Below are 26335 nucleotides of genomic sequence, written 5' to 3'. Positions count from 1 at the left end.
TTCCTGGATCCTCCTTGCAGCCCTTTTGGTGGATTGGCGTGACATTCGCCAACTTCCAATCATCTGGGACCTCCCCAGTGAGCCAGGACTGTTGGTAGATGATGGAGAGTGGCTTGGCAAGCTCTTCAACCAGCTCCCCCATCACCCTTAGGTGGATCTCATCTGGTCCCATAGACTTGTGAGGATCCAGGTGGCTCAGCAGGTCATTAACTGTTCCCTCCCGGATAACAGGGGGGCTATTCAGCTTCCTGTCTCTGTCTACGAGCTCCAGAAGCCAGTTGTCCTGAGGACAACCTGTCTTACTGTTGAAAACTGAGGTAAAGATGGTGTTAAGTATCTCAGCCTTTTCCTCATCTTTGGTGACTATGTTCCCCCCCATATCCAACAAAAAATGGAGGTTTTTCATGCCCCTCCTTTTCCTGCTGATGTATTTGTAGAAGCACTTCTTGTTACCCCTAACAGTAGTGGCTAGATTGAGTTCAAAATGTGCCTTTGTCTCTCTAATTTTCTTTCTACAAGACCTAAGTACATTCCTAAACTCTTCCTGAGTAGCCAGCCCTTTTTTCCTTAGCCAGTAAGCTCTCTTTTCCCCCCTAATTTCCTTCAAAATCTCCCTGTTCAGCCAGGCTGACCGTCTTCCCCACCAGGGTGCCTTTTGGCACACTGAGACAGCCTGCTCCTGTGCCTTCATAACCTCCTTCTTGAAGCATGTCCATTCCTCCTGGACCTTTTTGTTTTGAAGGGCTGTTTCCCCAGGTACCCTCTGAACCAGTCTTCTGAATAGGTTGAAATCTGCCCTCTGGAAGTCCAGGGTAGAAGTTTTATTGAGGGCCCTCTTTGCATCCCTGAGCATTGAAAACTCTATTATTTCATGGCCACTGTGCCCCAGACGGCCTCCAACCACCACATCTCCCACCAGCCCCTCTCTATTTGTGAACAACAGATCTAGCAGGGCCCCACCCCTGGTAGGTTCATTTATCAGCTGAAGCAGGAAATTATCCTCTATACACTCTAGGAATCTCCTAGACTATCTCTTCTCTGCTGTGTTGAGTTTCCAGCAGACATCCAGCAGGTTAAAGTCACCCACAAGGACAAGAACTGGTGATTTTGAGATATCTGCCAGCTGCTTGTAGAATAATTCATCACCCTCATCATGCTGGTTGGGTGGTCTGTAACAGACTCCCACCAGGATGTCAGCCTTACTGGCCTTCCCCCCAATTCCACAGGTACTCAACCTTATCGTTATTGACTTTAAGTTCTACAGACTCAAGAGACTCTCTAACATATAGAACCACCCCTCCACCCCTCCTACCCCGTCTGTCCCTTCTGAAGAGCTCATAGCCACCAATGGTAGCACTCCAGTCATGTGAGTCATCCCACCATGTTTCTGTGATGGTGACTACAGCACAGCTTTCCTGCTGCACGATGGCTTCCAGCTCCTCTTGTTTGTTACCCACGCTGTGTGCATTGGTGTACATGCACTTCAGCTGGGCTGCTGATTTCACTTCTAACTCTGGCTTTCCACCCCCAGGCTCATCTCTGGAGAGCCTGGTTTCAACTCCTTCCCCCTTCAAACCTAGTTTAAAGCCCTCCTGATCAGCCCCACCAACTTAGGGGCTAGAGTCCTTTTGCCCTTGCTAGACAGATGAAGCCCATCTGACTCTGGCAGGCTTGGTACCATAGAATGTGCCCCATGGTCAAAAAAACCAAAATTCTGCCAGTGGCACCAATCCTTTAGCCATCTATTGACAAGATGGGTTTTCCTACTCCTCTCCTCATTCATCTCTGCTACTGCAGGAATTGAGGCAAACACCACCTGTGCTCCTGTCCCATTAACTAATCAACCCAGTGCCTTGAAGTCCTTTCTAATTAGCCTGGTACCTCTTTTCATTAATTATGTAAGTCATTATGTAAGGGAGGACATTGGCATGATAAGAAGGATTAACCCACTGGCAGCATTTGCCTCTTATCAGCCTCCTCCTTTATATGGAAATCCAGTTTGTAGGTTCAGGTATGCACATCCCTGGGCACCTGGGATAGTTGGACAATAGCACCCCCTTATCTTATTAGAAGGTCCTTTCTTAGTAGGCATATTCAGGGAGGAGTGGGCTTTGCTGGATGAGCAGCTTTTTCTTTGCAGTTTGACAAAAGTCTTTTGGTAATCTTAACAATGTTTAAGCTACTAACTATTTCAGTCTCTGACACCAGCGTGTTCTCATGCAGGAAATGAGTTCACAATTTGAGAAGAAACAGAGTTCTGAGTCATGAGAAAGCTTCCAGATTAAAAATTGTCTAAAATTTAAATTTCAATTTAAAAAGTTAATTACGAAGAAAAAACATTTTTGATAAAATTTTGGGTTGTGTGGGGGCTTTTTTTTTCTTTTTAACTTTTTCACTGTAGTTTAGAATCAGAGGATCTCGTGGGTGACCCATGAAATTCTTCAGGTTCAACTCCTGACTCTTTACAGAGCAACCTAAAAGTTAAACCTTGTATCTAAAGTCCAAAAACTTTTGTAACACCCACAGGCTTGGGACCGTGACCATTTCCCTATGGGTTTGCTCCAGTGACCACCCCCTCAATGAAAAGCCCTTTACTGAGTCACTCCTCCTAAGTCATGCCCTGTAGTCCTTTCACCCTCTTTGGTGCTCTCCTTTGGACAAAAAACCTCTCACTTATTAAGGAAATATTGCAAAACAATGCATAAGACCAGTAACAGAAAGACAAAGATTCATCCAGTTAGGCCAGTAAATAGGAGTATGCAGCATACACACTGTGATTGAGGTGATGCCTTAAGCCCCTAATGGTTTTGTTATTTTTCTAATATTTGTAAGACTTGTAAGTTTTATAAGTAGTGGAAGTAGATTTTAAAAGCAGCAACCCCTCCCCCTCCTTTGTCCCTTGTTCCTTTCCCTTTCTCTAGCACCCTTGTTTATACATTCCTTAACCCTCTTACTCCATTCTATGCTCCCTATATCAATCCTACTCCTGAATACAGCAGAGATGTTTAGTCTTTTGTCAAGGCAAGGCCTAGATTGTTGGCAGAACAGCATATCAGGGCCTAAACCACAGAGTACGGTCAAGAATTAGGTAACTATGTACCCTTTGTGCTCTGATGAAGACGAAGATGGGATGAATAGGGGGTCCCAAAACCCCCAGACCCATTTCTCAGGGGGGGACCCCGTGGCGGTCCAGAGTAAAGGCCACAGGGTGGACACATCTGGGATTGGATGGATGGTATTATAAAATGTAACATCTGAGGCACAGCCTGCGTGGGTCTTGTAACATCTTAGCCTTGGCAAATAAACCTTTCTTATCTCACCCCTAATTAACTGCTCTGGAGATTTTTTCAGCATCAAAATTCCATGGCAACAGAGGAGATTAAACAATTAATCTGGGACACAAACTAATTTTTTTTCCTAAGGAATATCTTGCCACAAACTAACACTGGGCTAGGGGCCATGCAGAGATGTAGGGTAAAGGCAGAAAACTGAAACACTTTCTTTCACCTTCAACCCCATACCTTTTGAACAAATTCGGTAACAGTCTTAAGGAAATCAACTGTCTGTCGTTCAATAATGCTACAAAAAGAAAAAGCAATAATGAAAAATTTCTTTTTTTTTTTTTTTTTTTTTTTTTTTTTTTGTTGAACTGCAAGTACAGGAAACCCAGAAATTAGCAATCTGCTGAGAGCCTTTTTTTCAACACAACAGAGATGTCCCAAGAAGCTGAAGGGCCTACACCAAACATTTTTGTTGTTTTCATAGGAAAAAAAATATTATCAGTATATGTTATAAAAGACAAAATTCCTTTCCTGAAAGATTCACTGAGACTATCATAGAATCATAGAGTGTTCTGGGTTGGAATGGACCTTAAAGATCATATAGTTTCAACCCGCCTCCACCTTGCCTGGCTGTGCAAGTTTTGAGCTGGCTTCCCGCCAAGTCTCCGAAACTTGACAACAAGGCCTGCTTCCCAGAGAGGGAAGAAAAACAAACCATGGGAAAAACTGAAAGAAGTTTGAACGAAACGGGATTCTATCAAAAAAAATATATTTACAAATATATATACATATACAATTTGAATATATTATCCACAACAGGGACCTCCCGGAAGGAGGGAAAAAAGGGAAAAGGGAAGGGGAAACAGGGATAAAAAGAAGCATAAAAACAAATATCTCCTCAATATACCCGCTAATAGAGAGCTAGTCAATAAATATAAAAATGAATTAAATACTTCCCTGATCAGGACAGCAGAGGTGTGCAAGGCAGCAGCCAACTCCTCCACGCCTCCCGGAGAGATCACGGCAGGCCTGAGCAGCAGGCCCCGGCCTATATAAACAAAGCCCATCTACAGAGAGACCCATTGCTTTCAGCCACCGGAAGAGAGAAGAGAGTGAACTCTCTTATCTGTGCCTTTTTATATGTTGTGTTACGGAAAGGAATAGCATGGAATACTTTCTAAGTCATTACCCTAGTTCCTTCCTGGTTACAAGCTGGTCTCCAGGAAGGCCTAGAGTGAAACCATCACACTGGCTGTGGACAAGAACACCTTCCACCAGACCAGGCTGCTCAGAGCTGCTCCATCCATCCTGGCCTGAGAGACTGAAATGTTAATGATTCAAACAACCGGTCATTTACAAAAAGCAGCAGGGTGCTTTGTTGAGGCCAGGTTTGCAGCCTCCAGCGGAAGGGAAGGAGGAGGGGGTTTGGGTGTATGGAGCTGTTTTTATAAACAGCTCCGATGCAGAGGGGGTGAGCACCCACCACAGGAGGATGACCCGGACGAACTACCTTTGTTTAAGGAGCTGGGTAACTAGCTGGGGTTTGAGCCAGATAGAGGAGAAGGCCAATAAGAAGCAGACCCTGCGGCAGTGGGATAATGCTTTTTATGGTGCCAATTTCCTTCCTTACACAGCTGGCTCAGGTGTAAAAATCTCCACCTCAGGAAGGCATCATGCATATGTAGGTCTGAGGGTATTCATCCCTTCTGATGGTGCATAATTGGCTCAACTATGCTGGCCTGAGAGGCAGCTGCTATGTCTTAGAGGGGGTCATAAACAATCAAAGACCTTAGAAGAACCCCCAGACTAATTTCCACCAGAGGACTCCGCATGACTTACAATGGTACATCAGGCAGTGTAAAACTCCCCCTGCCAGAGGAGCTACCTGAGTGTTCCCACCTGAACCTGAATATATATTAACCCATTGAACTTCATGTTTTGTGGGCTTCCCCCACTCCTGACAGATCAAGACTGTGACCATCACTTCAGCAAATGGACACTGAAATTGCAACAATCAAGATCCATGGGTGGTGACATCTTTCTACTCTCATCCTTTCTTTCTCTTTCTTTATGTATTTCCTTAAGTGATATTTTTATACTTTTTTTATTGTTGCATTTCTATAGATAATAACAAAATGACTACATACCTCCTTTCCTTTGCAACCAAATTGTTCTAAAATAAACCTGCCATAAATATATATATGCATATATATAAATATATACACACATATACACATACATACATATGTATACCTATATACATGTGTATTGGGTCCAGCTGAGCTGGAGTTCATTCCTCACAACAGCCCTCACTGTGCTGTGCTTTGCATTGGTAGTTAGAAGAGTGTTGATAACACACCGGTGTTTTGGCTACTGCTGAGCAGGGCAGGCACAGCATCAGCACTGTAACATGCCTTCCTCAGTTGAGGGCAAGATCCTGGGAGGGGACCCAAGTAGGCCAGCTGACCCAAACTGACCAAAGGGATATTCCATACCATATGACATCAGCTCAGATAGAAAAGCTAAAGCAAGGAGCAGGTAGGCAGGCATTCATTGTCTCCAATGGCTGCCTGCTGAGGAACGATCATACGTGCTGAAGCCCTGCTGCTTGGGAGTGTCTGACCATCACTGCTCATGGGAAGTAGAGAATAAACCCTGCTATCTTTCGCTTCGCTTTTGCTTGCACAAGCTTCCGCTTTGCTTCTGCTTTAATAAACTGCCTTATCCCAACCCATGAGTTGTTTTCCATCTCACTCTCTACCCTGTCCAGCTGGGAAGGGGAGTGATAGAGCAGCTAGGTGGGCACCTGGCATCCAGCCAAGGTCAACCCACCACAACATATATATATATATATATATATGCACATAAGCACTGATCATTCAGTGTCGTTTCACTCTAATCTGCTCTAAAAGATCTCTTAACAAGAACCTCAGTTACCCTTGCATTCAGGGGCAGGTCATAACATGGTCTTAAAACACTTCCAGAGATGGAGGTTTGATTTCTCTGAGCAACCTGTTCCAATGCCTCGCCATCCTCACAGTAAAGAATTTTTTCCTAATATCCAATCTAAACCTATTCTCTTTCAGTTTGAAGCCACTTCCCCTTGCCCTATCACTACATGCTCTTGTAAATACAAGTCCCTATCCATCTTTCTTGTAGGCCCCCTTCAGGTTGCTATATGGAAGGTTGCTACATGATCTCCCCAAAGCCTTCTCTTTTCAAGGCTGAACAAACTTGATTCTCTTGGTCTTTACTCCTAGGAGAGGTGCTCCATTCCTCTATCATCTTGGTGGCCTTCCTCTGCACTTTCTCCAACAAGTAGATGTCTCTCCTCTGCTGGGGACCCCAGGTCTGGAGGCAGTACTATAGCTTAGAGAAAGTGCACGTATCAAATGAGGCGTCAGTGTCTGAGAGAAAAGCCCTTGTTAAGGACTCAAAGGTGTTCCCATTTTACATCCAATTCAGGACAGGACTCTTCCAGATGTTTTACGGGGAGGGCAGACTTCCTTGCCTCTCATGCTATTACCACAGGCATGGCAATGCCCCTGGAAGTAAAGGAGAAATACAATAAGAGGAGAACACCATATCATGCAAAAACCATACAGTATGTCCCTCAAGTCAGATTCCCTTTCTACCCATACAGCTAGGACTGTCAGGCAGAAAAGAATGATGGTATGCTCCATAAGTCTCAAACATTTCAGTGCCACAATGGTGGATCAATATTTCAGTAAGGGATAACAAGAGAAACCTAAATGCTCCATGATAATTTCATGTCCTTTCTTCTCAAGAAAGGGCTTCTTCCACAGTATGAACAGGTGGGTTGGGAAAAAGACAACAATTGCAATGAATTCAAAGTGCAGAAAATAAGATTGTTTTTGTCTTTAAAATTGCTGTTTGCTTATTTTTAATATGACAAGTACAGTCAGCTTTGTGATAATTTTCTGCAGCCATTTTTCAGCCAAAATTCAGCTAGCATTTTGTTGCCTTTCTTCTGTGTTCCACTACCAAGCCACTACATTCCAGTTGCGTACCATTCCACCAGGTTCCTAACTTCAATTGCATCAGACTTTTTTCCTTCACTCTTAAAACTGGTGTGAGGACACACAAAACTCAGTTCACAATTTTCTCACACTGTTACCACTGCACATTAATTAATACATTAAACAAGTTCTTTGGAAAGCTGTGCAGGATGGTCAACAATGCTTTCTCTGGTGGACTGAAATTCAGCTCCAGAAAATACTACGTTTGAAAAGGGGCAAGAAAAAAAGGAAATAAGCTAGTTGATATGCTACAACTACCATGGTGATCCATCAAGCCTGTATATACATATTCACATTCTTCCAGCTGCAGGCACGCCCAGACTGAAGTATACAAACACTTGTCTTGGGATCAGAAATTTTCCTTTTGCATTAAGAAAAGAAATGCCTGACCTAGAACCAGAGCTGGTAAAATTTAGTCTGGTGGTAGAATGCAGCCTGTGTTTCACATGGAACAATTTGCCTTATAATACCATTTTCTCCTACTCTTTCTGACATGATAAGTGAAGGGATCCTTGGCAATCTTTGTCCTCAAACCACATCTCCCACAGCACTGCACAGTAGCAATTAGTATGACTGACTATGCCAAGCTATAATCATCTTGCCTCCCTCCTGTGCAGCCAAGATCATCTTCCCTCTCTTCCCTCGAGGTTATTCTGAGCAGCTTACAGCTATCAGTCTGCACAGCTGCACTCTGGGACACTCCACTGAACCCAAGTGCTACAGATGAGACCCACAATAGACGTGGAGAAGCATCTGTCATTTCTCCAAGCTCAAAATCCAAACACTTTGACTTATAAAAGAAACCAGATCATCTATCTGGGCTGATGGAGTACAAACCAGTGAACCTAACTGGCCAGAGCACAATGCATTAGACTTTGAATAATGTGCTGTTTTCTTTCTAACTATTGTTTTAGATAAGCAGTGTTGTAATAAATAGACCTAAGGAAAAGTGTTCATTTTTCATCTGCAGAGAAACACTCCACTTTGAGTGTTTTCTGTTTGACAACCCTTTTCTCCCACTCTCTTCACCTACCAAACTTCTTTCCAAAGTAAACATCCTTTCATTCCATTACCATTATATATTCTGTAGGTCAAGCACGTAGGAAGCACTGGAAGAGACCCATGGGCTATGGATACCAGTGCCCTGCAATCACACACACATCTTCATAAATGTATTGTGCTCTGCCTTAAAAGCAGTTTGCTTTTCCTTTGCAGTCTCTGTGTTGGAAATCCTTTGCAGCATCTCCCTGCTCTTAACAGAAGCCTCTTTAATTCCAGGTTACACTGTTTTCCTCACCTTTTTTTTTTTTTTGTGCTAGCTTTTTCTTTCAGTTGTAATGCCATTTCACCCTTGATGAATAGACATTTGAAGTATTTTCAGATGACATTTGGATCTGCTCTTGGTCTGCCACCTTGTAAGATTAAAAGGATGCAGGTTTTTCTTACATGACAAGTTCTCCATCCCCTTGTTTTTCCAGTTTGCCTGGTAGGCCCTTCTCCCTATCAGTCCCATTTTCAATTAAGATTTTGAACACAGGTGACCAGGTTCGTACTCACTATTTCAAGTGAGGTCTCGCCAGTGCCTTGTATAATGGCAGCAATACTTCCCTATCTCTGCAGTAAATGCCTCTCCTGACACATCCTGTATCACATTTGTCTTTTTCATGGCTGTCTCCCACCGGCACACTGAGCCTAGCTAGGACTCCCAGCTCCTTCTCCTCCTCTATCATTTCCAGATGATGAGCACCTGTGAAAACCAGGTAAAGCAGAAAGGTCAGCTACACAGAGGACTGCTCCTACTGCATCTCTCTATTTAAGACTGCTCAGAGGAAGGAGGAGGCATAAGTGAGTCTGTAACAGCTGTCACAGCAGTTGTTACTGCCAGCCAAATCCTGTGAACGCTTTCCATTCCCATTCCCTGAGCGGCTCCAAGATCAAGACCAAGCCACGAGCAAGAGCATCTCTTGAGTACTGAACACCAGCTTCAGGAATGTTCTCAGTGGGGGAGGAAGGAGTGAGAAAATAGCAGCAGAGTCACACACAACCCGCAAAAACCCTAAAATTGATATGACGTAGAGAAGCTCTTCTGATGAATAGCTGGATGAAATAAGCTAATTTGCAATGGAGGTGGGATTTTTTTTAATCAGGCAAAGACATGTGCATATGGAAATGGGAGGATGTCATTAATGTTATTTCGGAAAAAGTATTTTCAGTGAAATATTAACATCGCTGTTCTCACTTAGGAAATTATACCGTAAAATGACCGGATTTTTTTTTATAATATTGCTTCATGTGTTGGAGAGGTGAAAGCCTGGTAACTATCCTCATTATTCAACCCTATTTTTTTGTAAGGTGGCCAGCCATGCCATCATTAATATCACATGAGGATTCGTGTCTTTTTATCCTAAAATGAATGCAAATTAGACATCACACCTAATACTTTAAAGCCATGCTGAAATACAAGGAAGTCTATTATCTTTATACCATATATTTTAGGATTTTTTTTTCTCCCCACTTCAGCAGAAGACTGGCAGTTTATAACACAGCAGTGTGACTGCCTCATTTGCACATTTACAGTACTTGATAAGGGGTTGAAACGCTTGATTCCCCAGAGGTCCTCCTTGTTCTTTTCCCAAAATGTCTCCCTATATTTCAATACAGCTGTGACAAATTTTTCTAAATAACAGATAGCTAGCCTTTAGATAATGCCTTTCATGCAGAAGAACATAAAACCACTTCACAGGGCTCATGCAAATAATTTCACTAGATGCCAGTCAGCACAGAGCACAGACTGGAATCAGAAGCAGAGCAATCCATTCCATATAGCACCTATTGCTCATGGTCCTGGGACCAGAGCGGTCCTTAAGTATCATTTTTTTGTCTCAAATGCATTCTAAATTACAGTAAAAAAAAATCAAGACAGAATTGTTGAAACCCTTTGAAGTTTCTCTAAGCCATACTGGACAGACATTCAAAAGCATTCAAATATACAGCCAAAATTCCATATTCCTTTTGCTAAGGAAGTGAGGTAACACCTTTGACCAGCAAATCATACTGACTTTTTTTTTCAATGCCAATAGCATCGTCTAAATCCTGGCTTCTAATTGCAGCCGTATCACCTATTTGCCTTTATGGCATTACTGTCCATTGTGCTAGAGCATATTTGCTAAAAAATTCTTTAAGAATAATGAAAATAAACCAAACTCCTTCAAGCACTAGCATTGGGGTATTTTTTAAAGAACAGATTTGATTGCAAGGGAAAGGGAACTTTAAATTCCTCCACCCCTTCTTTTATTTACCTTGATATGATATTAAAAGACAGTTTGGGTCAATATAACTACTGTAGAACAGCAGAATTTTTTAAAAGATACTTAAGTGTTTGTACTTACTGATTTTACCTTTCAGGTGCATTGTAGCACTCCAAGGTAATCAGTTAAATCCAAATCACAGATGCAGAGATAACTGCTAAGACAGTCTCTCCCTTTATTTGTACACTATGCATACAATATCATAGGTTAATCCTTCCAAAACAAGGAAAAATGTATTTCTGCAATAACATTTTAGAACATAACCACGTGAGTCAGTGACCCCACAGAAGAGCTTCTTTGCACTTGATGGCAGGTTTATAGACACGTTGTAAACGTCAGACTACACCATTTTTAATAATAAAAAAAGGCAGTATAATACTGTTTCCTTGTAACTGAGACAGAAAATCATTTGGTAAGAGTAAGAACATTTATTGGTTTTGACATAAAAATTTCTTGCTGTGCAGTGGAAATGCTGTAGTCCAAATACTGGAAGAAACATGAAGTCTCAAGGGCTATGTTCAGCAACTCTTTGGTCAAAAGCAGATGTGGCAGGTGCATTATTTAAGAGCTTGTCAGAGATGATCTTCCACAGCACACTACTCCAGGATTCATCTCCTACTGTGCTTCGGAAGGGAACTCTCATGTAAATATATGGCAGAACTGGCTGGCTGAACATCAAGCCCGAACTGCCCAACCCTCTTCAAGAAGACTGCGGTCATGCATCAGAAAAGCTCTCCACTACTGAATGCAACTACCCTCCCACATACCTCATGTAAGAGCAGCTCTTTGGATGAGCTGCTGAAAAATTAAAAGCGACATTTTTCTCAGTAGCCATACTTGATGTTCTGAAGTGGTTTTGTATTGCTGTATTCAGTGTTAATTTGGTACCATGAAGATGTAGTATATTCAATACAGCGTGGCCCAAGCTACTGCTTTGATTTTCCTGACTCCTACACACATACAGAGACATGAGTTTATTTTATTTTATTTTATTTTATTTCACAGCATAAATCCTTGAGTAGAAGCTAATCACCTCAGTAGGGATGATCACAAATAAACACGCCAGTAGAAAACCAGAAGAGGCTCAAAGGATCAAACTGTTTCAAACAAAACAACAAAGAAACAAAAAACCCCAAAATTGAACCCACTCCCCACTGAAAAAAAAACAACACCCAAATCAGTCCAAATGGATCTGTGTGGTCCTCCTTGCTTACTGTGGTGAGCTAGATTTTCATCTGCGTAAACCATGGGAGTGTTGTTGTCTGTAGCACAGAAGTGTCATTTGTGCAAATAAGCTGACCTGTGTTTCTGTAGAGAATAGTCCAGACATATGTAGACCTGCACAGCTACTTTCCTGTTTTGACGACACACTCATCAACATTTCAGGAAGAAGGAATTTCCTGCGTCCTTCAGGTACCAGAGTTAAAACAAAACACAAAATCCAATTTGAACTACTCCAGTACAGACTTAAAAATCCCTCATACAGGAGAACCACAGCTGGTAAAATAAATCTTATTTTCTTTTTATGTAATGGAGTAGCTTAAGAAACAGGAGAGAGAAATCACTTTTGGCTAAAAACAAACAGGAGAAATACCATTTAAAATTGCCTATCTTTGGAAAAAGAAATTTTGATGGGAAGTGTTCTTCTTAAATGTGCCTATACTGGCCAGTCAGAAAAGATCTAAAAATTAAAAAGAAATGTCTTTCCTAATAAATCACCGTACTAAACAAAATTTGAGATGCGAAGAATAGAGAGAAAGTAATGGTTATACCTCAGATTATGGTATGTTGGCCACATGTTTGTGGCACAGTACACATTTGTAAAAAAACATTTTACACAAAATTGTGCTGTGCAGTGGCAAGTGAAACTAATGAATGAAAAAGAAAGGTGTCCCTATGTATACATAACTAAAAACCAGAAAGTAGCTCTGTACCATCTTTCACTTGCACTCAGCTCTGAAGGGAAAAAATTAGCATGACTGCAGTAATCCAGGATTAAAGCATTTAATTCCTAGACTGTTTACAAGCCATTAATACACACATTAATAAGCATATATATGGAGGGCTGCTCTAAAAATATATTACTCTGCTGTCAAAACTAGCTCTGGTACAAATTCAGTTGTATGCAAAGTTTTATTCTTTTTAAAGGAATGCTTTATGTTAGATGTTTTAAGTAATCTCATGCTTGAAGTACTACATAAAAATATAACATCCTCTGCATATATTAAGTAGGTCATTTCTCTTTTGTTAGTAAATGGAGTACTCTCTAGCCTTTTAAATTTTTCAATGCTTTTGAAAAGATAAGGTGTCTCCATTATAACAGGTAAATTATGTTTCTTCAGACAAGAGTAAATAATAACAGAGGGTATTTGTACCATGTTTACTTTTATGGAGCATTATTGTATTAAGTGGCACATAACCTCAATATGAGTAAAATCATACATTATTCTGGGAGACAACTGGAAAACTCTTTACCGTTAACTCTAAGGAAACTGATAGCTCTGGAGGAAACTTCCCTCTAGTCTCCTCCATCAACAAGTATTACCCAATCACTCACACTAAAGGTAAATGACTCTATCAACTTAAGGCTTGTTTTGACATTTCAAAAACCCCCTAAACATTTCTCAGCTTGGGTTCATGTACCAGCAGTCAAGATGGGCTGGCATATCACAAGACAACAGGCTTGCCTGCCCGGGAATTTCCACCATGCACAATATCACTTTTCAGAAATGGGTTATGGGACAATGATTTAATTCCAGATTTCTCTTGGATTTTTTCCATTTCCATTTTTCCTGTTATAGACAGCACAATTCCTTCCCCCCCACTGCCTCCCACTTCCCAATAGTGTATAAATTACTTTGCCCTAATTCACTTTAACCCAAGTCCTAATTTCACAGCAGCTGGGCTAAATTCTTGATCTAAACCCAAATGTAGTTGAGAGAAGCCTATCTATGGGCATCAACAGATTTTATGTCTGGACGGGGAAACCCAGGTGTGATGCTGCAGTGCAACACTACTCCCCAAATCCTGCCGAGCTCTACATACTCCAGCAGGCATGTGAGCAGGAATGGTCCCCAATTTCACTCTCTCCAAGGTATGGGATAACAAAAAGCTTTATGTCAGGTGGACAACTGCCCAAATGGGAGGTGGCAAACTCCCAGGTGACCCAGCCAAACTCTTGTGGTTAATGCTTCCAAGAGTTCAGAATCACTGCAGTCAAGTAACTTCGAAAACTATAAATTCATTGATTTCACTAGCTCAGATGAAACTCTACATTGTCTCTCAGTGTCAAACCCACAAAGTATCTGTAGCGGCATGTTCTGTGACTGAATGGCTGTTGTCCTTACGGACGGCATTCTGCACACATAACTGAGATTATCACACATATTAAGAATGAGGGAGGGGAGGAAAAGAAAGAAAAATGCATCTTAGAAGTTACTTATTTTTAATGTCTAAAAGTCTGAATGCACAAACAATAATCTACCATTATAGAAGTACTGGTGGTCAATACAATGCATTAGAACTATGTACAATGACACAGTTTAGTATCAAAATCTTTCTACAATGTAGAGTATTACGAAACTGTTAATGACATCAAACACTAAGCACTTAAGACACCATTTTTGCTACCACATTTGGAACTTCAATGAACAGTCCATTTTAACTTGCAGCATCAATCCATTTCTAGTATGAAATTAAGTAATTTTCTACTTATACAATAAGATTTATCTACACGGGTCTTTTGATTTTGATCCATAGCAGCAAAGGCACTGTACATCAGCAGATCCACAGACTTAAAGATTTTTTTTAAAGCATTCAAAAAAAAAAAGTCACAGATCATAGTTCAACAGCAACAACAACAACATAAAAAGATAACACGTTGTCTCTGGCACAATGGCTCAGTCTGCGTCCTTTTTAGGGACATCCAATCAAGACTTGGATTGAACTGCTGGCAAACAAAGCAAGTCCTTATCCCAATGAGAATCCATTCCTTTTTGAATGTCGGAATGAGTACTCTTGTAAATCCTACCTTGGAGGTCATTGCTTTTGTAGTTTGTATATTGGTAGGCATCCATTCTTATTTCAGTGCAGTTTCCAAAGAACATATCAAATATTTTTCATAATCTCTTGTAATTGAAAAATTGCCCAAAGACACATATCCCCATTTTCAAGGAAACGTTGCAAAAGTTTCCAGAAGTAACAAAGGTGATTCTCTGAGGCAACTTATTGTACTCTCTACAATATAACAAAGAGAGGTGTTTATATTAAAAAACCTAGCTTGACACCAAAATGCTTTATGTTTATCAACAGAAAAGCATTGAGAACAAATCTGTACACAAGATGCTATATTAACATTGCAAATATATAAATTAGCACATTCTTACTTAAATTTAATTTAGATGTGAACTGAATTTGCCATTCATCACAGGCATGTAGATCACTGGCTACAGTTTGCAATTTCCTAAGTTTCCAAGACTGTCTAAAATAGTTAAGATACAGCATCTTCCCACCAAATAATTATACTGTAATAACATTTAGAGGTCTCATTCAAGAACAGGACTAAAAAATATAACAAAGTTTATTTTTTTTAAATAGAAACTACAAGTCTATTTAGTGTAACTTTAACTATCTCCTGAACATCCTTCTCCAAGATCCCCAATTTATCCACCTGCAAAAACACAAGTATACAATGCATTTTTCAAACTAAAGCCGGGCCAGACAGCTTTATTAAGTCAGTTCATTGTTAGAAAGCCTTCTTTAAACAAAATAAATACATTACAGCTATAATACATAATTAAAGAGTCAAGGTCACTGTTCAGTATGCTTATTCCATCTTCTTCCAAATAGATATCTGACAATTTGGTATCACGAGTTCTTAATGAACATTCACAAACCAATAGCAAGTTAAGAAGGTAAAAATAAATTCCACAACTGTGATGAGCATTTAAGTTTTCAGTTTAGAAAGAAAAAACAAAAGGAATATACAGCAAAGTGCTAGGAGAAGGAGTTCTGTCTGCATTCAGATTTGTCTCTAATAAATAACTTCATAGACTGTAGCTTTCTTGTCCCCAGAGCCAGTGACAATGTATTTATCATCCACAGAGATATCACAGCTAAGCACAGATGAGGATTCTTTGGACTACAAGAAAAGAAAAAGAAAAAAAAAAGAAATTACGACTTTCCGATACTTCAATCCTGAAGGGCTTCAAGATTAATTGGAAGAGTTTATAGAGCAGGAATACACCAAAAGCTCATTTAAGTATCAGTACTGTACTTTTGTTACAAGACCAGGTCTCCAAATTTGTTCCACAAAAAGATCTGTTACAAGATAAAACAGCTGTGGAAAGGGAAATGAATGTTAAGTACCTAAAGATAATCTATCAATCCAATGAATAGAAGTAGTCTTTTCTATACACTTTACAAGGAATGAGCATTTACTGATATTTTACATATTGGATTTGCATAAAAATTAATTAAAAGCATCTTCTTCCCTTTTTTTTTGTTATAAACCACAAATTCACATGAAGTAGTAGTAAAAAGCCCAACCCATCCACAGGTATAAAATAAGGAGACTCCAAGAATAAACTATATCTCCTCTCACTACTTCCCAAGAGAAAAGACAAAAGCTTTGTGCAAAAGAATTCACATTATCAGGGAGGATGCAAACAGGAAAAGATATTCTAGTGGAAGAGGATGCACAACAAGTGTATAGGAGGTGGATGGGAGACAGGATGTACCGGGTTGCAGTAGCTCTATCTCCTCCAGCTTTTCTGTCTGTGCTGAGATTATGTTAATGTATTGTCACATTTGCCTTGCTGTTTCAGCGCAATATATAACATATGTCCACATTCTTTTCTGCCTGCCACTGCAAGAGCTAAACACTTCCCCAACATGCTATGTTTCGGTGAAGATGCCTCTGCTGCACCACAAAGGAAGTTTTCTTATCTACCCCTCATTAAGAAAGCTGTAATGGGGTTTTTAACATCACTTTTAAGGGAGATGTGTTCTTGTTAGCATGATTTGGGCTGTCTGTGGGAGACATGAGTTGGGTACAGTATTACAGCAATATGTAGAAGATGGTGAAAAAGAAGTGTATTAAAACCAATTTTGTATTAAAGGGCTACTTTACTGTAAGAGCTGAATTACTAAATAAAAGCATATCTTTCTCTAATTACAGACAAATTCTTTAAGGAATATAGTAATTAGCTGCATTTCCATGTGAAAATTCCTTGAATTACTGACAGACCCTGAGATGTGCAGCTCTATTGCACTGTAATGTATGTGGAAAATAGCTTTTAGGAGATTATTACCTGGAATATACTGGCTCCATAAGGTGTTCTCCAGGCATTAAGAAGATTATCTTTTCCAGTGCTTACAAACCATTTGCCTACAACAGATTGTTTAAATGTTATTGTTGCATTTTGTTTTCAAGGAATACACCTCAAGAAACAGATTGATCATAACAACAAAGCATTCACACATATTCAAAGAAACAGTAATATTTTCATTTGGTTGCATTATGATGTTCAATCACAAAAAAAGCAGTAAATACAAAAAGCAGTCGTAGTTTTTAAAATAATCTTAATATTAAAATTTAATACCTAATTTTTAACTATACCCTATAGTTAAGTATCTACATTATATTTTCATTTAAAGATAATTTTGAGTGAACTTCTCAGGAAGGAAAACATTGATATATCAAGATTTGCTTACCACAGTGAGCAAATTTGAGTGACAATACACAGCTCTCATGAAGATGTAGCTGATACTTGTCCGGCTTAGTAACATGTAGCACCTCGACATTGCTGTTCTCCATTCCTACTGCCAACCACTCACCAGTTGGACAATAGCCCAGTGAGAAGATCTGTAATTAGCACAGCATATGCTTCAGTCAGTAAAGGAATGAGCTTGAGATCCTTGCTACACTGTTAACACTATGCAAAACCACATTTTTGGTCTACTACAGTTTTAAAAACATGATAATTCAATTACTACAGTACTCAAGATAAATTAGTTCATGCAAACACAGCTGTAAAGCTATGCTATTAAATGCTATTAAAACTGCAATAGTGAAATACTGAATCAAGTAAAAGTTAATGTCCGAGCTTATCTGACAGCATTTAAAAATATTTTCATAAAATATTTCTGAACCTCAGTCTACAGAAAGGGAAACAGATTACACACTTGTTTTATAAAAAGATTCTCCATTACTCCATTAGAAGTACTAATCTGTCACATAGTTATAACCCAGAAAGACATTTAGCTGCCCCATTAAATAAATTAAAAAAAAAAAGTAAAAAAAAAAGAGTATGACACTAAGTGAAAAATTCTTTGGAGTTCTCTTAAGAGTCTGCTTTTTTTTTCAGAAACTCCCTCACCCCCCCCCAAAAAGTGCTAGTTTTAAAAACCCATGATAAACTTTTCTTAACATGCCAATGCTTCTGAGATTGAACCTGTGATGTGAAATCATGTTGCTGTAGCTGTCTCCCTTCTCTGAGATCCCATGATCTGACTGTATTGTCCAAGCCTCCCGTCCATAGTTTGGTGCCATCATTAGAAATGTCAATACAGCTTGCTCCATCTGTGTGGCCCTGAAATTGCCTGAATATATTGAGAGAAGATCAGCATGTTCTTGCACTGGAAAGAGTTGGTTCTGAGCAAGTATACAAAATACTTCCTTTTTCTTTCAGTCCCTAACATGCAGCCATTGAAGACAACAGTAATGTAGATTCCAATAGCAATCCCAAATTAATATAAACTCTGGGACAATCATGTAAGTTTTTGAATTGATGAAGCAATCAGCCCCAACAGCCAAGTGCTAATTTGATTTCAAAAAATACACTTTAAGAGTCAGGTACTCTGGAAATCTTTGCTGCTGACTGTGTGATACCCACTATTCAACTTAAAATACTCATTCTCTCCAGTGGAATGTAACATGATCAGGAAAATGACCTTAGTTTAGGAAGAATCTGCAGGTTACCAAAGTTCTAAAAAAAAAGAGCGGTCTAAAGGGGAATATCAGGAAGTAAAAGCCTGACTTTACATGCAACACTGACACACTGCATGTAAAAACATACACACAGTACAGTGCACAGAGAAGCTCTGTATGATCGGCTCCTAGCTTAATGTACATCAGTGTTGAGCAGCAGCACATGCTCCTAAGAAGCTAAGTTTGCAATGCAGTAATTTACACAGAGCTTTACCCAAGACAATTTTGCTGGACCTCTGATTAAAGAGATTAGAGTGAGAGCAGTGTATTGCACAGAAACAAAGAAAACCATCTATTCAAAGAATCTACAGCAGTGTCAACATCAGCTGGTATTAGGGAATTACAGTTATGGGCTGCTCAACAGGGCTGGAATTGTGAAACTCTCAAAATCTACAAAGAATCATCTAGATTTTTGTCAAGGTATTAGCATGGCTACTGCCAAACAACAAAATATTGGAAGCATCTATGCATAGAGAAAACGGCATATATGTGCAAAGGTGCACATAAGGCTGTGTCTAGTTAATTCTTCACAATCTGACGATCCAGTTCTGTCGACCTACCTTACTAAAGTCTGGTTATGCAGATCCCACACTGCAATGTTCCCATCACTACAGCAAGAGAAGCAGACCTTGGAATCAGGGCTGATAGCTAGGGCATAGCAAGCTGGAGCAGAAGATGTCAGCTCTGCTTTGATGCGAGGAGTTGGAGCTGCCAGGTCCCAAATAGATAACGTGCTGGCTTCCCCACCAACAATCAGGGTGCGGCCATCAGGGAGCAATCTGCAGGAACGGATGTAGTTGTCTCTGTTCTGTGGAGACAGAAGCCATCAAGAGATTACTCATGAGGAAAGAAAACAGCATTAACATGAGAGAAGAAATCCATAAAAGTATTGTATTCCCTCCTGGTTTTAATGAGCCATTTATACTTATGACAATGATAAAAGTGTATTAATGCCAGAAAATAACATGACATTAGGGAAGTACTTCAGCTTGATCTACAAAATTCAGTAGTGAGAGATATTTAATCTTAATTAGCATCAAAATGCAAAGACCTGAACCCAGCCCAAAACAATTCAAGATAGCTGTATTTGACAGCTGGTGTAGAAAGTTATATTTTCATACTCTGTTTATTTCAGCACATTAGCCTCTCAGCATGGGGGATTACCAAATTCCCTGCACACTTCCCCCCTTCCCACTCCAGTGAGACTTGCTGCCACCATCTAGGAGATGTCAGAGGAAAATATTTGGGTAATTTTCTTCATTTGTGTAGCAACTTGTGTAGCAATTCATTGTAAGCCTACATGTGCTGCACAGTTCGTATTTTACTACCTTTGCAACATGTAGCCACATCTTACCAAGAACTCCTAAATTACAAAAGAAAAGCTGCTAGCAACAGTTCATCTTGTTAGCACATTCAAATAATTTGTGAATAACACTCAGAGATATTTTTAATAATATTTTTAATCTTTGTCACATTAAGATTGGGTGATCCGTTCCTGCACATACACAAAACACATGACGCAATCTTCAAATATTCTCAGGGCATACAGCTTTAAGACAGCAATTTTAAGCATGATAGGATATCAAGCTTTAAGACTGCCAAAAAATGTCAAAGTTTATAAACAATATCTGTTGTGCTGTCTTTGATCTTTCCTCCTACCAATAAAATTTTAGGATATTAAAAATGTTTTGAGTCATTGTGGGGAAAAAACCCCACAAGTATGGAAGGGATATACTCCAACCTCAATTTTAAAAGAAACACCAAAATTACAAACGTAATACCAATCTTTGATACCATGACAGCACTCAAATACCCACTATTTTTTGCACTTAAGATGTAGCATTGCAATATTAACACGACCTCCTATCTTCTTTCATTGCCATATCCTGCTGTTCACCTACCAGGCAGTCCAGCTGAGAGACAGGGCTCTTGTTGCCAGGGTGGCTGATGTCCCAGACTTTGACGCACCCCTTCCCACCCGTGTACACGTGTCTTGTGGGGTTGCTGATGGTAACTGCACACACAACTTCCCCGTGGTTCAGAGTGTTGATCTGACGGGCATGGCGAGGGATTCCCGGACCGATGAGGGCATCAGGAGGGAAAGGAACTGGCTGCATCTGACCATCTGCACTTACATGAAATGAGTATGCTCTGAGGGGGAAAAATTATAGGGGGTGATTTAAAGAGTTTTTCTTCAAGCCTGTTTAAGAAAATAGAATCAAAGACATGTTTCCACTGTAGGCCTTTAGATTGTGCCCTTAGCTCAATTTTTTTGCAGTCTTTTTCACAGATATTTCACAGACTAATCTGAGTTGAGAGGGACCTGCAAGGATCCTTGAGTCCAGCACTTAAGTGAACGGCGTGTATGGGAATCAAACACATGACCTTGGTATTATTAGCACCATGTTCTAATGAACTTAGCTTATATCAGGTATTTTAATCATGCAAAGAAGAAATATTTATCTATAGCATGGCCCTCAAAGCATAAACTTAGCTAATCACTCATCTTTTAATGTAAAAGTCAAGCACCAATCAAACAACCTTTAACAACTCATGCAATGATGATTTCTGCCATGACATGACAAGACATGAGGCTATATGACACTACTCTTTATTTTGGGGCATAGGCATTCTTAAACTTGGGGATCAGGATATCACTGCATGCAGAGAAGGGAAGGAAGGTTGGGTAAGGGGCTCCTGAAAGACCGAAGTAGTTGGCTGCAGAGCATGGAAGGTAGCTGCGTGCCAGGGGGGACATTTACTTGCTCACTTTACTGACTCTGATGTGGCAGCTTCAGCTGGACTGCTGCCAATCTGCCCCAAACACACAGTGGCTCCCAAGCCCCTTCAGCAAAACTGCTCAGCACTGTACCTAAGGGTGCAGTGAAACCTCCACCCACCACCAAAGAGCTAAGTCCTCAAGGCACAGTTGCTGACAGCCGACATGACAGACCAGCAAAAATGCACTGGAATGGAATTTTTTGTTGTTTTTTTGTTGTTGGTGGTGATTGTTTGGTTTTGGTTTTTGAGCAGGTTTGGTTGTTGTTGGTTTTGGTTTGGGGTTTTCGTTTTTTTGTTGTTGTTGTTGGCTTTGGGTTATGTGGGGTTTTTTTGTGGGTTTCTTTTTTTGGGGGAGGGGTTTGTTTTTTTGGGGAGGAGAGTCGGGTTGGGGTTTTTTGTGTGTGGTTTTTTTTTTTTTTTTTTTTTTTTTATGGACCCAACACAACTACTACAGATTCCAATTTCTCTTGCCAAAATCAGGCCTCTCACTGAGAAAGAACGTGTTGTGTGACTGCCACTTATGCCACCTGTGAATAACCTATCAACAGTTATATCTTAAAATATTTTCCAGGGAGAACAGTTAGGTTGTGAAATTGTCTTGTTCTGAGATGCTACCTGACACATTGCATCTATTACAAGGGCACAGACTTTGTAAGAGGGTTCACCTACACATACCAAGGTAGGCTTAATGGAAGGCTTTAATTTCCTTAGACCTAAAAAATCATCATAGTACTGATGAAAAATTCATTGTCACAATGGTGGGATGAGAAGAGCTCACAAAAAAATCATTTTATGAGAATACTTTGTAAGCTCACTTCCTTAATTAATGCTTCAAAGTCACTGAAGGAAGGCAATGTTCAGAATTCAACTACTGAATTTGGCATTTAAGATTCATAGTGCATTAACACTGGAACAATAATTGTCAGTGAGACAAAATGCAAAGGCATTTTCATCTTTCTGCCCTATTCACAGTGCTTTACACACTTTTCTCACACTGTACTCTGTTTCTTATTCTGCCAAATCTGAGAGACAGATCATAACACCATTCTCTGTTTTTTGACATTAAATACATTCAGGAAACAGTACGACAGACTTCTGTGGTTGTTAGAAGAAGAAAACTGCCTAAAGGAGTAGAATTAGGGTTTGATCATCACCACAGAAATCTGAAATATCTTCCGCATTATCTCCCTACTTCCTGTTTGTGCAGTAAGATACTGAAAAAAGCGGTTGATGGTCATCTAAAATCAAGTGGAATTTCATAATCCTCTTTTCTGATTTCTGTACACAGTCACACTCTGCAGAGCCATGTTGAGCACTGAGTGTATGATACCTTTATCAGCCAAAGTGTTTTTTAGCATCGTTATAATGAACACAGAGAGCATATTTAAAAATTACAGAAATAAATCTTATATCTTACATTATCCTCACTCTATTCATTACTCCATACCAGCACATGTGATTATTTTGTGGTCATTGAGTGCTCGCCTTTTTTTTCCCCCTAAGAACTAACACCGCATGTTGCTTACAGAAGGACTGTAAATATCTTACAAATAACTGACACTATAAACACCTGGTGAGCACCTTTTCCTTCTTTTCCCTACTTATATACTGTACAATAGTCAACATGTTGATGTATCTCCAAAGTGAAAAGAGAGTTATTCGGGGCCAGATCCCTGATGTACTACATGCTGCCCACTCTATTTCAAGATATTCAACAGTGCAGAGAATTTACACAGCTTTCCCTCTAAAGGAAAAGGAGAAGTAAATGAAAAAGTAAGTGAGAAAGTAAATGAGAAACAATCCTGAATGGAAGCTGTGAGAAGTACCACACTTAAGATGAAGAAAAGTCAATGCCCTCATGCTAAAAGAACCACAGATTTTAAAATTTCAGGCCCTATGGTAGACAAATGATAGCTACATTTAAATGCTTAACAGAGACATCAACACAGCAACAACATTCAAAAACCTTGGAGATGTACCAGAATTGAATTGATTTGATTTCAGTTTACCTCATGTTTTATTCCCCTAAATTCTAGCGTAAGTGAGATGTAAGCAGGGAAGTCCCTTCATCCCTGCAATTGCCATTGCTCAGACCACAGCAAGCAAAGCCTAGCAGATCCAGTCACACTTCTTTTCAGGTCATTGACTCCACAGGGGATGAACTTAAATCCAGCAAACATTTGAACACTATGTCAAGACATTTCTAAGAGCCCATGGTATGCATCGGATGAAGATCTGTACCCACAGAATTTTTAATCCAAGTAGCTCATCATCAATTTCCATACCTCCCTTGCACAGCCACCTAACAGGGTGGAAAAATTCGCAGAAAGTCAACTGAAGGTGGTTACCATGCTTGAGAGATCTGGACCTGGTTTGATTTGTGTGACACATGTACAAGAAGAGTTATAGGCACTAGGTTTGATCGCTTATGTCACCATATTAACCATTAATCCTGTGTGTGTGCAAGCCCACTGGCAGGTAAGTATCCATTTACTCACACATGCAAGTGTGTAACTAACCCCAACCACTCCTCGACAAACACGTTCCTACACAAAAAAGCTAGAGATGGAGTGACACAAACATCCCTTGACCTTCACACTCTGTAGGATGAACTGGTCACAGTGTTCCACAAGTGTCAGAAGGAAGTGGAATTAGATGACCCATACATAAAATCTGGATCAATGTGGTTTGTGGAGCTGCTTTAGTTCTTCTCTCTAGCTCAAGAGGAATATGAGCAGAGAGTTCTTTGTCTCCGTAATTCTTCTTTCGAGGTTCACAACATGATAAGCCTGGTAGAGCAGGTCACCTTTTACAGTCCATTCCATAAAGGATGAATCTGAATATTATGATACAATAATTTTTCAATCAAACAAAACAGGTCAGCATTCCTTTCTCTGCACACTGCTTATAGCAGCTGCTAGGTTTGCTAGTAATTGCAAGGCTTTTGTGAACAAAACAATAATTTTTTTTAAACTGAGAAGCAGAGTACAGTAGAGATGGATAGCTGAGATCCCATTCCAGTTTGCATTTCCACAGACAATCAACCAGTCAGATTTGAAGTTCACCTTTTTCCATTTAATTGTCTCCTTTACTCTATGTCATCCAGTCCCTGTTGACTGCTACTAGTCTTCAAAACAAATTTATAAATGTAACTTTAAGATTAAACAGTAATTCTCCTGCTCTCGTTGAATAGCTGTATTTATTTCTATTCACACAGCAGTTTTCAGCAGCTAAGGGGAATTCCAACCAGCAAGGGAACACAACTTCCAACAGATGATTGACTTTTAAAGCTGAATGTTTGATACTCACGGTTTTCCTCCTGGGATGCCTGTTAGATTGGGAGGGATGCCTGGGACTCGCATGTGATGATGTGGATCAAAACCAACCTATAGTTTTCCCCATGCAAAACAAAAAGGTGTATTAAAGTAAGAGCTTGGCAAGGGAAGACTGTTTAATTCATGTTCTCCATAGCATGCTCCCCAAACCACAAAGAGAGTGAACTAGAGTTAAACCCACAGGTTTTATATTTAATATACACTGCTCTCAAAACTAAATGCACCAATGGCAAACACTTACCACTGGAGATCGCCCGTAAGCTGCTGCTGCTGCTGCTGCTGCAGCTGCTGCACTCATTTGAGGGGAAATGTTGTGCAGACCGGCATAGGCAGCTCCAGGGCTGGTCAGCTCCCCGTTCATACCAGCATGTGGCACGATACCAAATGGAGTAGGATAAGGGCACGGTACTGCCATAGGTGTTCTTAAACCTGAAGCTACAGAGGGAGTAAAAAAAGAAAGAAGTCACAGAGGCATTCTAGACCCATCAGATGAAACATGAGTTTGGTAAACAGCAAAAAGACCCCAACACATAATAACAAAAAACCCAAACAAACAAACAAACAAATAAAACAAAAACGGCAACAATGATGAAACACACACACTGTATTACAATGTTGAAGAAACAGCTCAGCACCCAATTTAAGTAACTGTAAGGTACTGATTTCACACTGCAGATTTAAAGGGAGCCTGGTAAGGGACAAATGGCCACTGTTTCACGCCACTGAAATATGTGTACACTAACCTATTGGGTCCACACCTGGGGGTTTGCCAGGCACTGATCTCAGTCCAGGAGTGGAGTTGCTGCCTGGAGTCGGGGCATCAGTCCGTGGAGTTGGGGTATTTGATTTAGACACAGGAGTGGTAGATTTCTCATTCTGGTCACCGAAAAAGGAAAGAAGATAGTTTGTGAGTTATTTAAGTCTTATAGGTAGTGGTTGGAAAGAGACGACGACAACCAGAATGAGTATGATTAGTGATATTTAGCTTTTGGGCTTGGGTTTTGACAGTGCTTGGCAATGAAGAGAAGCTGCAGAAACACCAAAAAAGATGGAATGGTTTTGGTAATTAACTACAGACTTCACAGCTTTCTTCATCAGTAGTGTCCATATGATTCAGACTGAGGTAAATGAAAATCATTGCCATCTGACAATTGGCAGCATATGTGAACTCTGTCAGTAGTCTCACTTTGCTCATGGACCTGTTCCCATTATGATTATGATTTTCTGTGAGAGGCCACTGCTGAATGGACAAGAAGGGTGGAAAAAAATCCCCAAAGTAACCGACAACTCATGCCCAGGCATGGTGCTAGAAACGCAGGATGGAGACAGTGATGAGTGTAAAGTCAGGGACTGTGCAATGCCATTCTTGTGACAAGCTTGTTCATCAGATGAATCACTGACTCCCAGACCCGAACCTGTCATTCCACCACCTTTCCTGAGCACAACATTCACTTTAAGCTTTCTTTTTATTTATTTTGCTTCTTTAAATAATCATGTACCCTGCCCTGTGAAGAACTGAGAGGGGAACTACTGTGCAGCTTAGGCAGGTGATTAACTGTGGTCACAAATATGAAAGGAAAGAAGACCCCTTGCAGGCATT

At 40.1% G+C, this 26335-nt stretch overlaps 1 protein-coding gene across 1 annotated transcript in view; it reads right to left on the bottom strand.

Moving 5' to 3' along the window:
* Nucleotides 1-14051: 14051 nt before the first annotated feature.
* TLE4 (TLE family member 4, transcriptional corepressor) overlaps nt 14052-26335 on the bottom strand; it is a 97345-nt gene continuing 85061 nt past the window's right edge. Inside the window, exons 10-18 of the mRNA XM_018080921.1 lie at nt 25479-25611; nt 24977-25170; nt 24710-24786; nt 20521-20770; nt 19180-19427; nt 18084-18231; nt 17344-17494; nt 16941-17017; nt 14052-15769 (exon numbers count right to left, since the gene is read on the bottom strand). Coding sequence (XP_017936410.1) covers nt 15662-15769; nt 16941-17017; nt 17344-17494; nt 18084-18231; nt 19180-19427; nt 20521-20770; nt 24710-24786; nt 24977-25170; nt 25479-25611 — 1386 coding nt within the window. The 3' untranslated portion in view covers nt 14052-15661. The remainder of the gene's footprint in view (nt 15770-16940; nt 17018-17343; nt 17495-18083; nt 18232-19179; nt 19428-20520; nt 20771-24709; nt 24787-24976; nt 25171-25478; nt 25612-26335) is intronic.

This window comes from Manacus vitellinus, unplaced genomic scaffold, assembly GCF_001715985.3.
Source record: "Manacus vitellinus isolate BGI_N305 unplaced genomic scaffold, ASM171598v3 scaffold_50_pilon, whole genome shotgun sequence".
In the NCBI taxonomy this organism is placed as follows: Eukaryota; Metazoa; Chordata; class Aves; order Passeriformes; family Pipridae; genus Manacus; species Manacus vitellinus.
Note: the sequence above shows the minus strand (reverse complement) of the source record. Positions and strands in the feature narration are given on the sequence as shown.